This window comes from Salmo salar, chromosome 15 (assembly GCF_965601325.2).
Source record: "Salmo salar chromosome 15, fSalSal1, whole genome shotgun sequence".
Classification (NCBI taxonomy): domain Eukaryota; kingdom Metazoa; phylum Chordata; class Actinopteri; order Salmoniformes; family Salmonidae; genus Salmo; species Salmo salar.
This window is the reverse complement of record NC_138305.1, coordinates 36,806,042-36,822,651: the sequence shown is the minus strand read 5'-3', so window position 1 is coordinate 36,822,651 and position 16,610 is coordinate 36,806,042. Positions and strand designations below refer to the sequence as shown.

Below are 16,610 nucleotides of genomic sequence, written 5' to 3'. Positions count from 1 at the left end.
GCCACCCTTAAAGCAGTAGCCTACTTTATTCACATTATCCAAATGTATTACTAGAACTGCCTTGGCGAGCCACGCAGAGCAGAACAAAGACTGATCCTGACAACCACCCACAACAGCCAACACTCTGCATCTGAACATCTGACAGTGCAGCTTCAACTCAAATCACATTTTATCTGTCACATACACATTTTTAGCAGATGTTATTGCGGGTGTAGCGAAATGCTTGTGTTTCTAGCTCCAACAGTGCAGTAGTATCTAACAATTCACAACAATACACACAAATCTAAAAGTAAAAGAGTGGAATTAAGAAATATACAAATATTAGATTGAGCAATGTCAGAGTGGCATTGACTAAAATAAAGTAGAATACAGTATATACATATGAGATGAGTAAAGCAGTATGTAAACATTATTATTAACTATTCATTCTTACATAGGTATTCCTCTTGTCCAGATGGGATAGGGCAGTGTGCAGTGCGATGATGATTGCATCGTCTGTGGATCTATTGGGGCGGTAAGCAAATTGAAGACTAGTGATTCCAAGTCTATGTATATAGGGCAGCAGCCTCTAAGGTGCAGGGTTACATAACCTGGTGGAAGCCGGCTAGTGATGGCTATTTAACAGTCTGAAGGCCTGTTTTTCAGTCTCTCGGTCCCAGCTTTGATGCACCTGTACTGACCTCTCCTTCTTGATGAGAGCGGGGTGAACAGGCCGTGGCTCGGGTGGTTGATGTCCTTGATGATCTTTTTGGCCTTCCTGTGACATTGGGTGCTGTGGGTGTCCTGGAGGGCAGGTAGTTTGCCCCCGGCGATGCGTTGGGCAGACGAACACCACCCTCTGAAGAGCCCTGCGGTTGCGGGCGGTGCAATTACCGTACCAGGCAGTGATACAGCCCGACAGGATGCTCTCGATTGTGCATCTGGGAAAGTTTGTGAGTGTTTTTGGTGACAAGCCAAATTTCTTCAGCCTCCTGAGGTTGAAGAGGTGCTGTTGCACCTTCTTCACCACTATCTGCGTGAGTGGACCATTTCAGTGATGTGTAAGCCGAGGAAGTTGAAGCGTTCCACCTTCTTTACTGCGGCCCCGTCGATGCTGTTTCCTGAAGTCCACCATCAAATAAATTTGTATTCGTCACATGCGTCGAATACAACAGGTGTAGACCTTACAGTGAAATGCTTACTTACAGGCTCTAACCAACAGTGCAGTTAAAAAAAATACAGATAAGAATAAGAGATAAAAGTAACAAGTAATTAAAGAGGAGCAATAAAAAAATAACAATATATACAGGGGGGTGCTGGTACAGAGTCCATGTGCGGGGGCACCGGTTAGTTGAGGTAGTATGTACACGTAGGTAGAGTTAATTAAAGTGACTATGCATAGATGGCAACAGAGAGTGGTATTGGTGTGGAGAGGGGCTTCACACCACTGCCACAATCAGCTCCTTTGTTTTGTTGACGTTGAGTGAGAAACTATTTTCCTGGCACCACTCTCCCAGGGCCCTCACCTCCTCCCTGTAGGCTGTCTCGTCATTGTTGGTAATCAGGCCTACTACTATTGTGTCATCTGCAAACTTGATGATTGAGTTGTAGGCGTGCATGGCCACACAGTCATGGGTGAACAGGGAGTACAGGAGGGGGCTGAGCACACACCCTTTTGGGGCCCCTATGTTGAGGATCAGCGAAGTGGAGGTGTTGTTTCCTACCTTCACCACCTGGGGGTGGCCCATCAGGCAATCCAGGACCCAGTTGCACAGGGTGGGGTTTGGACTCAGGGCCTGAGCTTAATGATGAGCTTAGAGGGTACTATGGTTTGAATGCTGAGCTATAGTCAATGAACAGCATTCTTATGATCCTTAACTTGCCTCTCAATGACTTCATAATGACGTGGGGCTATAGTAATTTAGTTCAGTTACCTTTGTATCTTGGGTAGAGGAACAATGGTGGCCATCTTGAAGCAAGTGGGGACAGCAGACTGGGATAGGGAGAGATTGAATATGTCCGTAAACACCCCAGCCAGCTGGTCTGCGTATGCTCTGAGGACGCGGCTATGGATGCCGTCTGGGCCGGCAGCCTTGCGAGGGTAAATATGCTTAAATGTCTTACTCACGTCGGCCACGGAGAAGGAGAGCCCATAGTCCTTGGTAGCGGGCCGCGTCGGTGGCACTGTGTTATCCTCAAAGTGGGTGAAGAAGGTGTTTAGCTTGTCCAGAAGTAAGACGGTGTCCGCCGACGTGGCTGGTTTTCCCTTTGTACTCCGTGATTGCCTATAGACCCTGCCACATACATCTCGTGTCTGAGCCATTGAATTGCGACTACACTATGTCTCTGTACTGTACTACAACATCTCCTATACACTTCCTGATGAACTCAGTCACTGCATCTGTGTATTTGTCGATGTTATTCTCTGAGGCTACCCGGAACATATCCCAGTCCACGTGATCAAAACTATCTTGAAGCATGGATTCCGATTGGTCAGACCAGTGTCGAATAGACCTTAAACAGAAAGTACCCGTGCTGATTTTGTGCCTATAGGAAGGGAGGAGCAAAATGGAGTCGTGATCAGGGAGAGCGGGGCATTTCAGAAAGTTGAGTAGTAGTGGTCTAATGTTTTACAGTACTACAGTCAATGTGTTGGTAGAACTTCAGTAGCATTTTCCTCAGATTTGCTTTGTTAAAATTCCTAGCTACAATAAATGCGGCCTCAGGATATGTGGTTTCCAGTTTGCATAAAGTCCAGTGTAGTTCTTTGAGGGTCATCGTGGTATCGGCTTGAGGGGGACTATACACGGCTGTGACTATTACCAAAGATAATTCTCTACGGTCGGCATGACGTATTCTAGGTCAGGTAAACAAAAGGACTAGAGTTTCTGTATGTTATCACAATTACACCATGAGTAGCTAATCATGAAACATAAACCCCTGCCTTTCCTCTTCCCGGGAGAGTTCTTTATTCCTGACTGCGCGGAGTACTGAGAACCCAGCTTGTTGTATGGACGGGGACAGTATATCCCGAGAGAACCATGTTTCCGTGAAACAGAGAATGTTACAATCCCTGATGTCGGTCTGGAAGGGGATCCTCATTGCATCTGTTAGGGGGAATGATGAGCTCTACAGCAGAGTCTCACAACTCAATCGCTGGTTGAAAACTGTTTTCTGCCCCTCCCAAAAGATAGAATTTGTCGATAATTGGCCCTCTTTCTGGGACTCACCCATAAACAGGACCAAGCCTGGCCTGTTGAGGAGTGAAGGACTCCATCCTAGCTGGAGGGGTGCTCTCATCTTATCTAGAAACAGAGACAGGGCTCTAACTCCCTTAGCTCCACAATGAGATAGCCTGCTGCCTGGCCTGCACCCTGTTAGCCAGCCTGCCAGCTTAGTGGAGTCTGCCACTAGCACAGTCAGTGTAGTCAGCTCAGCTATCCCCATTGAGACTGTGGCTGTGCCTCGACCTAGGTTGGGCAAAACTAAACATGGCGGTGTTCGCCTGAGCAATCTCACTGGAATAAAGACCTCCTCCATTCCTGCCATTATTGAAAGATTGTGATACTTCACATTTCAAAATAAGGCTACTTAAATGTTAGATCCCTCACTTCCAAGGCAATTATAGTCAATGAACTAATCACTGATCATAATCTTGATGTGATTGGCCTGACTGAAACATGGCTTAAGACTGATGAATTTACTGTGTTAAATGAGCCCTCACCTGCTGGTTACACTAGTGACCATATCCCCGCGCATCCCGCAAAGGCGGAGGTGTTGCTAACATTTATGATAGCAAATTTCAATTTACAAAAAAAAAACGTTTTCGTCTTTTGAGCTTCTAGTCATGAAATCTATACAGCCTACTCAATCACTTTGTATAGCTACTGTTTATAGGCCTCCTGGGCCATATACAGCGTTCCTCACTGAGTTCCCTATCGGACCTTGTAGTCATGGCAGATAATATTCTAATTTTTGGTGACTTTAATATTCACATGGAAAAGTCCACAGACTCACTCCAAAAGGCTTTCGGAGCCATCATCGACTCAGTGGGTTTTGTCCAACATGTCTCCGGACCTACTCACTGCCACAGTCATACTCTGGACCTAATCTGCTCAGACCCCAACCAAGGATCATCAAAAGTCATACTATAAATTCTCAGACAACCCAAAGATTCCTAGATGCCCTTCCAGACTCCCTCCGCCTACCTAAGGACGTCAGAGTACAAAAATCAGTTAACCACCTAACTGAGGAACTCAATTTAACCTTGTGCAATACCCTAGATGCAGTCGCACCCCCCAAAACAAAAAACATTTGTCGTAAGAAACTAGCTCCCTGGTATACAGAAAATACCCGAGCTCTGAAGCAAGCTTCCAGAAAATTGGAACGGAAATGGCGCCACACCAAACTGGAAGTCTTCCAACTAGCTTGGAAAGTATCGAAGAGCCCTCACTGCTGCTCGATCATCCTATTTTTCCAACTTAATTGAGGAAAATAAGAACAATCCAAAATGTATTTTGATACTGTCGCAAAGCTAACAAAAAAGCAGCATTCCCCAAGAGAGGATGGTTTTCACTTCAGCAGTGATAAATTCATGAACTTCTTTGAGGAAAAGATCATGATCATTAGAAAGCAAATTACAGACTCCTCTTTAAATCTGCGTATTCATCCAAAGCTCAGTTGTCCTGAGTCTGCACAACTCTGCCAGGACCTAGGATCAAGGGAGACACTCAAGTTTTTCAGTACTATATCTCTTGACACAATGATGAAAATAATCATGGCCTCTAAACCTTCAAGCTGCATACTGGACTCTATTGCAACTAAACTACTGAAAGAGCTGCTTCCTGTGCTTGGCCCTACTATGTTGAACATAATAAACGGCTCTCTATCCACTGGATGTGTACCAAACTCACTAAAAGTGACAGTAATAAAGCCTCTCTTGAAAAAGCCAAATCTTCACCCAGAATATATAAAAAACTAATCGGCCTATATCAAATCTCCCATTTCTCTCAAAACTTTTAGAAAAAGCTGTTGCGCAGCAACTCACTGCCTTCCTGAAGACAATGTATACGAAACGCTTCAGTTTTGTTTTAGACACCATCATAGCACTGAGACTGCACTTGTGAAGGTGGTAAATTACCTTTTAATGGCGTCAGACCGAGGCTCTGCATCTGTCCTTGTGCTCCTAGACCTTAGTGCTACTTTTGATACCATCGATCACCACATTCTTTTGGAGAGATTAGAAACCAAAATTGGTCTACATGGACAAGTTCTGGCCTGGTTTAGATCTTATCTGTCGGAAAGATATCAGTTTGTCTCTGTGGATGATTTGTCCTCTGACAAATCAACTGTAAATTTCGGTGTTCCTCAAGGTTCCGTTTTGGGACCACTATTGTTTTCACTATATATTTTACCTCTTGGTGATGTCATTCGGAAACATAATGTTAAATTTCACTGCTATGCGGATGACACACAGCTGTACATTTCGATGAAACATGGTGAAGCCCCAAAATTGCCCTCGCTGGAACCCTGTGTTTCAGACATAAGGAAGTGGATGGCTGCAAATCTTCTACTTTTAAACTTGGACAAAACAGAGATGCTTGTTCTAGGTCCCAAGAGACAGAGAGATCTTCTGTTAAATCTGACAATTAATCTTGATGGTTGTACAGTCGTCTCAAATAAAACTGTGAAGGACCCTGATCTCTCTTTTGACAAACATATCAAGACTGTTTCAAGGACAGCTTTTTTCCCCCATCTACGTAACATTGAAAAAAATCAGAAACTTTCTGTCCAAAAATGATGCAGAAAAATGTATCCATGCTTTTGTCATTCTAGGTTAGACTACTACAATGCTCTACTTTCCGGCTACACGGATAAAGCACTAAATAAACTTCAGTTAGTGCTAAACACGGCTGCTAGAATCTTGACTAGAACCAAAAAAATGTGATCATATTAGTCCAGTGCTAGCCTCTCTACACTGGCTTCCTGTTAAGGCTAGGGCTGATTTCAAGATTTTACCGCTAACCTACAAAGCATTACATGGGCTTGCTCCTACCTATCTCTCTCTGATTTGGTCCTGCCGTACATACCTACACGTACGCTACGGTCACAAGACGCAGGCCTCCTAATTGTCCCTAGAATTTCTAAGCAAAGAGCTGGAGGCAGGGCTTTCTCCTATAGAGCTCCATTTTTAGGGAATGGGCTGCCTACCCATGTGAGAGACGCAGACTCGGTCTCAACCTTTAAGCCTTTACTGAAGACTCATCTCTTCAGTAGGCCCTATGATTGAGTGTAGTCTGGCCCAGGAGTGTGAAGGTGAACGGAAAGGCACTGGAGCAACGAACCGCCCTTGCTGTCTCCGTTCCCCTCTCTCCACTGGGATTCTCTGCCTCTAACCCTATTACGGGGACTGAATCACTGGCTTGCTGGTGCTCTTCCATGCCATCCCTAGAAGGGGTGCGACACTTGAGTGGGTTGAGTCACTAACGTGATCTTCCTGTCTGGGTTGGCGCCCCCCCTTGGGTTGTGCCGTGGCGTAGATCTTTGTGGGCTATACTCGGCCTTGTCTCAGGATGGTAAGTTGGTGGTTGAAGTTCTCTCTCCAGTGGTGTGGGGGCTGTGCTTTGGCAAAGTGGGTGGGGTTATATCCTTCCTGTTTGGCCCTGTCCGGGGGTATTGTCGGATGGGGCCACAGTGTCTCCCGACCCCTCCTGTCTCAGCCTCCAGTATTTATGAGTCGGGGGGCTAGGGTCAGTCTGTTATATCTGGAGTATTTCAGTATACTCTCTCTCTCTCTCTCTCACACACTCTCACTCAGCCCTAGGACCATGCCTCATGACTACCTGGCCTGATAACTCTTTGCTGTCCACCTGGCCGTGCTGCTGCTCCAGTTTCAACTGTTCTGCCTGCAGCTATGGAACCCTGACCTGTTCACCGGACGTGCTACCTGTCCCAGACCTGCTGTTTTCAACTCTCTAGAGACAGTAGGAGCGGTAGAGATATTCTGAATGTGATCGGCTACGAAAAGCCAACTGACATTTACTCCTGAGGTGCTGACCTGTTGCACCCTCTACAACCACTGTGATTATTATTATTATTTGACCCTGCTGGTCATCTATGAAGATCTTGGCCATGTTCTGTTATAATCTCCACCCGGCACAGCCAGAAGAGGACTGGCCACCCCTCATAGCCTGGTTCCTGCAGTGTTTTGGAGCAGCCTCTGGATGAAGTTAAATTTCCCTGGGGGTACGAACAAAGGATCCAATTCGGGAAAGTCGTATTCCTGGTCGTAATGCTGGCGAGTTACCGCCACTCTGACATTCAAAAGTTATTTCCAGCTGTATGTAATAAAAAAAATTAAAAACATGGGCAAATAATGTAAGAAATAACACACACAAAAAAAATTCTGCAAAGTTTCTTAGGAGTTAGAAGCAGAGCTGCCTTACATCTTACTATAGAATTATTGAAGGTTCAACGTTCACCGAAAAGGCCTAAAAATACACAGGCCCAAGTGTTCAAACAGAATTTCTGTCACATTCTAGCTAGTAGCCTAAGGCACAATAGCAAAGATCTCCATTTGTCAGCGGGTCCCTATGCAGGGCTACCTCGCATACAGAATGCTGATGCTGCATGCTGATTATCATATGAAATATCCATTAGTGTGTAAAACTAAAGTAGAGATGCTAATTGAACAGATTTCACATATGGCTGCCTACCGTTCCTTCCTCCTGATAACTCAGGGAGGGGACAGTAAGCACAGTGATAGAAGCCATCTGACTCTTTGCGTCCCAAATGGCACCCTATTCCCTATATAGTGCATATTATTTTGACCAGAGCCCAATAGCCCTGGTCAAAGGTAGTGCACTATACAGGAAATATATGGTGGTTTATATGATGGTAATACAGAATCACGCCTGATCATGTGATTACCACATGCCGTTCTGGAGAGAGTAGGCTAGGAGTTGCTACTTCTCTTGATCCAGGCAATCAACTCAAAGATTGCCACTTTTGAGGCACTTTAGGTGTGCCAGTCAATCTTCACAACTCACACTATTGCTCAATAACTAATGTAGGCACTATGGCACATCTGATATAGTTTGAGCAATGTGCATTTGAAGGAAATGTGTTTCCAATCACTGGGCAGAGGAAAGGGCAAACACATTTGTTTGATTGGCCTTGTGACAAGGGCATAATCCCAAATGGCACCCTATTCTCTGTGTACTGTATAGGGAATAGGGTATCATTTAGGACTTGGCCAAGGTCCTGCTGTGATGTATTTCTACTGTACATGGTAACTCCAGCTCAGTGCCAAGCCAAACGCCTGGAAAACATAGAAGCCATTTTACCCGGAAAGGGATTTTTTTGCGTGACGTGCTGGCTGAGCACACCTGGCCTTTACGCTGCTGCGTAACAAGGAGGTATTTGCTTACTAGCTCATGTGCCACATCTTTTGCAATTTACATATGCAAATAAATTTGACTATGAAGACATCAAGGCTCGTCGTATGTTCTGACATGCAGCAGAACTTGAGCAATGCACAATGCTTTTGTTTGTTACAGTTTTTTTATTTCACCTTTATTTAACCAGGTAGGCCAGTTGAGAACAAGTTCTCATTTACAACTGTGACCTGACCAGGATAAAGCAAAGCAGTGCGACAAAATCAACAACACAGAGTTTCACATGGGATAAACAAACATACACAATAGAAAAATCTATGATGTAGTGTGTGCAAATGTAGTAGAATTAGGGAGGTAAGGCAATAAATAGGCCATAGTGGCGAAATAATTACAATTTAGCATTAACACTGGAGTGATAGATGTGCAGATAATGATGTGCAAGTAAGAGATACTGGGGTGCAAAAGAGCAAAAAATAAATAAATAACATATGGGTACCCCATGAATACTATGGGTACCCCATGAATACTCCATGAATACAACATAGAAAGCATGGAACATAGTGGGACCTGGGAAGGGTTGAGTTGTTGTTCCTTGAATGGAACATAGTGGGACCTGGGAAGGGTTGATGTGGTGCTCCTTTACCTTAGGGAGTAGCCAATCAATAAGTCTTGTACAGCGGCCACAACATGGACTACTTGATGCAGAGCTAAAGCTAACCCAGCATAACCAACCAGTTGCATCAGATCATAGTGTAGTGTGATTGGGGATCATGGTGCTAGCTGCCCCAGAGTGAGTCTGTTTCTAAAGGTATTTTTTTCTCTCTCACTCCACAATCTGACAACCTGCTGAAGGGAAATGTGGGAAGAGAAGAGCTTAGGTAGGACAACACGAAGGCCAAGGGGTGGGTAGGACAACACGAAGGCCAAGGGGTGGGTAGGACAACACGAAGGCCAAGGGGTGGGTAGGACAACACGAAGGCCATGGGGTGGGTAGGACAACACGAAGGCCATGGGGTGGGTAGGACAACACGAAGGCCAAGGGGTGGGTAGGACAACACGAAGGCCAAGGGGTGGGTAGGACAACACGAAGGCCAAGGGGTGGGTAGGACAACACGAAGGCCAAGGGGTGGGTAGGACAACACGAAGGCCAAGGGGTGGGTAGGACAACACGAAGGCCAAGGGGTGGGTAGGACAACACGAAGGCCAAGGGGTGGGAGTGTCTGTGTGTGGTGGCTGGGAGGGTCGGGATATTTCAGCGAAGACAGGAAACCAAATGGTATTAATATGGATGTTCAGACCAATAGCAGCTGCTGGTTTAAGTGTATTGGATGTTTCTGAAGAGGATTAGGAGAGAAAGGCAGACTATCCTATCTATTCTAAAGAAAGCCACTGCTTCCCCAGCTGAGGATGTCAAATCAAAATAGTTGAGAGGCAGCGTTTAAATGGGTTGTGAGTTCTGCATGTTGGGCCCCCTCCTCGCTCTGCCATGGCTGGGACAAACAGAGGATTGTTATAGTGGTGTTCGCACTGTCTGCCACGCACTGACAGCTCACTGTCATAGTAAAGGAAAGTCACGTGGTGAAGAGTGAAACAAAACCTTGTGATATGTTTAGAAACAATGGGCCCGGAGGCAGCGCCGAAGAAGAACTAAACTCCAAAGAGTTGAGCCTTCAAAGCCTTTTGAATCTGCTTCAGTCTCTTTCTAGTGCTATGACAGTCAGCATTTATAGCTATGCTTAGTTCTATAAATATAGCATATTAACATAATTAACTAGCATTTCCTGTCCCTCATCCTGTCTAGGCATAACGACAGATTATCATGCAAATATTAAAGAATCTGCATGAAGTAAATATGTACATTGTTTTTCACCAAACGGACATTTTGCGGATAAAACGCAGTACGTGATGACCTAGAGCACACAAAACACACTTTTTCATGTACCAAATAAAAAAACAAAGTTCAATGTGATTCCATCGCATTTTCAACTCTAAAACGATAGTTTTGTCACAAAAACTGTTGCGTTAAATAGCAAATGTGCCTACTCTGGTCTTGGCACATGCACTCTAACCAACAGCTCGCAGATACAGTGCGGATAGGCTGTGAGGGTAGGCTAGTTTACATGAGATTATTATGGATAACAGCAAAAATATGTATAGTTGTCAAATGGCAGTTAAGCATCGATCATGTCACTAGAATAAAACCCTTGATATTTTTGGGAAAGTAGCATCGTTACTGTGCACTTTCACCACCCTGTGATGTTCATCATCATTTATTTAATCTGTAGCCTAATAAACGGAATGGGTTTCTGAGTCATCGTCTTGTCGTTGATGGAGAGCCACACACCATATCATAGCGTAACTCCAAGTTTACTTCGATATGATGGTTATTATATCAATATTTACACATAAAGGCGTTTCCACCACCATCTCTCGCATAATTCATTTTAGACACAAAAAGATTCCACCATGTCAAACGAAGAAATTCATAAAATGGTACTGAAACGTCCTGTTTTAATCATAGCGGTTGTGATTTTATACGGTATGACTGGATGGAAACGTGGTTATTTATAGAACATCTGATAAGTAATAATTACAGCCTGCAAAATGTAATGCGTGAGTTTAAAGTGGGAGGGGCCTACTCCACAGACTAGTACTGTAGTGTACTTTAATGCCATATATCATGCTAAGTAACTAGAACTTGCATCATGGAGACAGTCAGCTGGAGTTAGTTTTTCGAGACATGACTTGTGTCCCAGAGGGAGACTGACTATAAGATTATGGCTTCCCTGCCCTGAAGGGTGTGTCAGTTAGGCCTAGGATATGGTCTCTACACCACAATCGTAACTGTCAGTTTTGCGAGTGAGGATTATCCTACTTGACAAAACAGGTTTTCAAACTACAGGCTTAATGATTTAAGTTCAGTTAACACCTTACGGACACGTTATAAATATGTAGTGCCATTCAGTTTTCACTGTCGTGCTCACACAACAAATGTTTATTCTTCTCCTCAGTCAGGGTTGCAGCCACAGAAATAGAATGAGTAGAATGGGCTCGGAACCTCTGATATCACAATTTGACTGGTATACTCATTCTAACTCTAGGGTTCTGTGATGGTGACTCTGTGATGGTTCCTGCCACAGAGGGGGTTCCTGACTACAGGTCAGAAATAGGGCTTTCATCCATGCCCTGTTAACTGGAGCTGACAGAGGCTCAGCAGGAGCAGGTTCCTGATCCTGGTGCCAGCCAGTCTGGTCTAGGAAGGTAAAGCCTACTAGGGTCGTGTTAGTGAGCAGTGGCCACCAGACGTGAGTAAACGGTTTAAAACACAGGAGGTAGCCAACAACAGCACCTGAACATGGCCTGTATGACTGCTCATGTTTTCCATTCAACAACATTTCTCCAGTTTGTGTGCCCAGTGGGTGAATGTGACCCAGTATGTGACTGTACAAAAGCTGAGGCATCACTCTCCTGCAGCCAAGCCTTGCCCAAACTAGGAGTAAAAGGATCAGCAGATTACCAGCTTGTTGCTATTGAAGTGGCCAGGAATCCCTTCCCCTCTGTTCCTAGAGACTCTATTGTGTAAACTCCCTCCCAGTTCAGCGAACTTGGTTTTGATGAGGTCGGCAGATGCGGTGAATCCAAAGCATAACTTCAACCTACAACCCTGTTACACAGCTTAAAGATTGACAAGAATCCTCTTCTTCAAGTCGAAGTCTAATGCCAATAAACTGTTTTCAGAGGGACTCTGCCACTTAAAATAAACATTGGACAAATTCTACAGGTCCTGTGGCAAACTAGGCATATGTATCACATCCATTCCTTCCTATAGGCCTTATTCCTATTTTATACAGTTGAAGTCGGAAGTTTACATAAGTACCGCTACAGAATTGGAGTCATTAAAACTCGTTTCTCAACTACTTCACAAATTTCTTGTTAAACTATAGTTTTGGCAAGTCGGTTAGGACATCTACTTTGTGCATGACAAGTCATTTTTCCAACAATTATTTACAGATCATTTCACTGTATCACAATTCCAGTGGGTCAAAAGTTTAGATACACTAAGTTGACTGTGCCTTTAAACAGCTTGGAAAATTCCAGAAAATGTCATGGCTTTAGAAGCTTCTGATAGGCTAAGTGACATCATTTGAGTCAATTGGAGGTGTACCTGTGGATGTATTTCAAGGCCTACCTTCAAACTCAGTGCCTCTTTGCTTGACATCATGAGAAAATCAAAAGAAATCAGCCAAGACCTCAGAAAAAAAATTGTAGACCTCCACAAGTCTGGTTCATCCCTGGGAGAAACATTTTCTATCCTGTGGACAGAACTGAAAAAGTGTGTGCGAGCAACGAGGCCTACAAACCTGACTCAGTTACACCAGCTCTATCAGGAGGAATGTGGGAAGCTTGTGGAAGGCTACCCAAAACGTTTGACCCAAGTTAAACAATTTAAAGGCAATGCTACCAAATACTAATTGAGTGTATGTAAACTTCTGACCCACTGGGAATGTGATGAAAGAAATAAAAGCTGAAATAAAATCAATCATTCTCTCTACTAATATTCTGATATTTCACATTCTTAAAATAAAGTGGTGATCCTAAATTACCTAAAACAGGAATTTTTACTAGGATTAAATGTCAGGAATTGTGAAAAACTGAGTTTAAATGTATTTGGCTAAGGTGTATGTAAACTTCCGACTTCAACTGTAAGTGCAGTGCATAAGCAACATCGATTGTTATCCTAATTATCTTAAACCACAAAAAAATTGTAGCCCCTAATGAACTGAGCACCATTTCAGGCTAAGCATTGAGAAGGGCAAGTGTTCTATATATATATATATATATATATATATATATATATATATATATATATATATATATTCCATTTGCACAACAGCATGTGAAATTTATTGTCAATCAGTGCTGCTTCCTAAGTGGACAGTTTGATTTCACAGAAGTGTGATTGACTTGGAGTTACATTGTGTTGTTTAAGTGTTCCCTTTATGTTTTTGAGCAGTATATATATATATATACTGCTCCAAAAAATAAAGGGAACACTTAAACAACACATCCTAGATCTGAATGAAAGAAATCATCTTATTAAATACTTTTTTCTTTACATAGTTGAATGTGCTGACAACAAAATCACACAAAAATAATAAATGGAAATCCAATTTATCAACCCATGGAGGTCCATGGAGGTCTGGAATTGGAGTCACACTCCAATCACACATTAAAGTGGAAAACCACACTACAGGCTGATCCAACTTTGATGAAATGTCCTTAAAACAAGTCAAAATGAGGCTCAGTAGTGTGTGTGGCCTCCACGTGCCTGTATGACCTCCCTACAACGCCTGGGCATGCTCCTGATGAGGTGGCGGATGGTCTCCTGAGGGATCTCCTCCCAGACCTGGACTAAAGCATCCGCCAACTCCTGGACAGTCTGTGGTGCAACGTGACGTTGGTGGATGGAGCGAGACATGATGTCCCAGATGTGCTCAATTGGATTCAGGTCTGGGGAACGGGCGGGCCAGTCCATAGCATCAATACCTTCCTCTTGCAGGAACTGCTGACACACTCCAGCCACATGAGGTCTAGTATTGTCTTGCATTAGGAGGAACCCAGGGCCAACCGCACCAGCATATGGTCTCACAAGGGGTCTGAGGATCTCATCTCGGTACCTAATGGCAGTCAGGCTACCTCTGGCGAGCACATGGAGGGCTGTGCGGCCCCCCAAAGAAATGCCACCCGACACCATGACTGACCCACCGCCAAACCGGTCATGCTGGAGGATGTTGCAGGCAGCAGAAAGTTCTCCACGGCGTCTCCAGACTCTGTCACGTCTGTCACGTGCTCAGTGTGAACCTGCTTTCATCTGTGTGAACCTGCTTTCATCTGTGAAGAGCACAGAGCGCCAGTGGCGAATTTGCCAATCTTGGTGTCCTCTGGCAAATGCCAAACGTCCTGCACGGTGTTGGGCTGTAAGCACAACCTCCACCTGTGGACGTCGAGCCCTCATACCACCCTCATGGAGTCTGTTTCTGACCGTTTGAGCAGACACATGCACATTTGTGGCCTGCTGGAGGTCATTTTGCAGGGCTCTGGCAGTGCTCCTCCTGCTCCTCCTTGCACAAAGGCGGAGGTAGCGGTCCTGCTGCTGGGTTGTTGCCCTCCTACGGCCTCCTCCATGTCTCCTGATGTACTGGCCTGTCTCCTGATAGCGCCTCCATGCTCTGGACACTACGCTGACAGACACAGCAAACCTTCTTGCCACAGTTCGCATTGATGTGCGTGGGGTGTCTTGCTAATTGCCTATAATTTCCACCTGTTGTCTATTCCATTTGCACAACAGCATGTGAAATTTATTGTCAATCAGTGTTGCTTCCTAAGTGGACAGTTTGATTTCACAGAAGTGTGATTGACTTGGAGTTACATTGTGTTGTTTAAGTGTTCCCTTTATGTTTTTGAGCAGTATATATATATATATATATATATATATATATATATATATATATATATATATATATATATCACACACACACACACACACACACACACACACACACACACCTCACTCAAGGGTTTATCTGTATTTTTTGTATTACTATTTTCTACATTGCAGAATAATAGTGAAGACATCAAAACTATGAAATAACACGGAATCATGTAGCACAAAAAGTGTTATACAAGTCAAAATATGTGTTATATATTTGAGATTCTTCAAAGTAGCCACCCTTTGTCTTGATGACAGCTTTGCACACTCTTGGCATTATCTCAACCAGCTTCACCTGGAATGATTTTCCAACAGTCTTGAAGGAGTTCCCACATATGCTGAGCACTTGTTGGCTGCTTTTCCTTCACTCTGCGGTCCAACTAAAGTAATGATGGACTGACATTTCTCTTAGCTTATTTGAGCAGTTCTTGCCATAATAAGGACTTGGTCTTTTACCAAATAGGGCCATCTTCTGTATATCAAACGCATTAAGGAAAGAAATTCCACAAATTCACTTTTAACAAGGCACACCTGTGAATTTAAATGCATTCCAGGTGACTACCTCATGAAGCTGGTTGAGAGAATGCAAAGAGTGTGCAAAGATGTCATCAAGGCAAAGTGTGGCTACTTTGAAGAATCTCAAATATAAATATATTTTGATTTGTTAACCTGTTATGCCTAGGGGGCAGTATATTCACGGCTGGATAAAAAAACGTACCCGATTTAATCTGGTTACTACTCCTGCTCAGTAACTAGAATATGCATATAATTATTGGCTTTGGATAGAAAACACTCCAAAGTTTCTAAAACTGTTTGAATGGTGTCTGTGAGTATAACAGAACTCAAATGGCAGGTCAAAACCTGAGAGATTCCTTTACAGGAAGTGGCCTGTCTGACCATTTCTTGAACTTCTTTGCCATCTCTATCTTTTACAAAGGATCTCTGCTCTAACGTGACACTTCCTACGTCTTCCATGGGCGCTCAGAGCCCGGGAAAAACCTGAATGTCGTCATCCCAGCCCCAGGCTGAAACACATTATCGCCTTTCTCAAGTGGCCGATCAAGGGACTGTGGGCTTAGGCGCGTGCCCTGGCCGCCCCCGTCTTTGTGATTTTTCCTCTGTTTGCCGAAAAGGAGATTCCCGGTCAGAATATTATCGCTTTTTTACGAGATAAATTGCATAAAAATTGATTTTAAACAGCGGTTGACAATCTTCGAAGTACGGTAATGGAATATTTAGAATTTTTTTGTCACGAATTGCGCCATGCGCACGACCCTGATTTACCATTTCGGATAGTGTCTGGGACGCACGAACAAAACGCCACTATTCGGATATAACGATGGATTATTTTGGACCAAACCAACATTTGTTATTGAAGTAGCAGTCCTGGGAGTGCATTCTGACGAAGACAACAAAAGGTAATCAAACTTTTATAATAGTAAATCTGATTTTGGTGAAGGCTAAACTTGCCGGGTGTCTAAATAGCTAGCCCGTGATGGCTGGGCTATGTACTTAGAATATTGCAAAATGTGCTTTCACCAAAAAGCTATTTTAAAATCGGACATATCGAGTGCATAGAGGAGTTCTGTATCTATAATTCTTAAAATAATTGTTATGTTTTTTGTGAATGTTTATCGTGAGTAATATAGTAAATTGTTAGCAAATTCCCCGGAAGTTTGCGGGGGGTATGCTAGTTCTGAACGTCACATGCTAATGTAAAAAGCTGTTTTTTGATATAAATATGA

The 16,610-nt window shown here is 43.8% G+C and overlaps 1 protein-coding gene across 6 annotated transcripts in view; it reads right to left on the bottom strand.

The window, feature by feature from the left end:
• LOC106571274 (unconventional myosin-VI) overlaps window positions 1-16,610 on the bottom strand; it is a 126,072-nt gene that overhangs the window by 95,438 nt on the left and 14,024 nt on the right. The window contains exon 1 of one of the 6 annotated variants that reach the window (XM_082961708.1): window positions 681-1,037. The exons of 4 other annotated variants lie outside the window; for them this stretch is intronic. In XM_082961708.1, coding sequence (XP_082817834.1) covers window positions 681-766 — 86 coding nt within the window. In that variant the 5' untranslated portion in view covers window positions 767-1,037. Of the gene's footprint in view, window positions 1-680; window positions 1,038-16,610 lie in introns of those variants that run through there. One more of the 6 variants, XM_082961707.1, reaches the window with a different exon arrangement.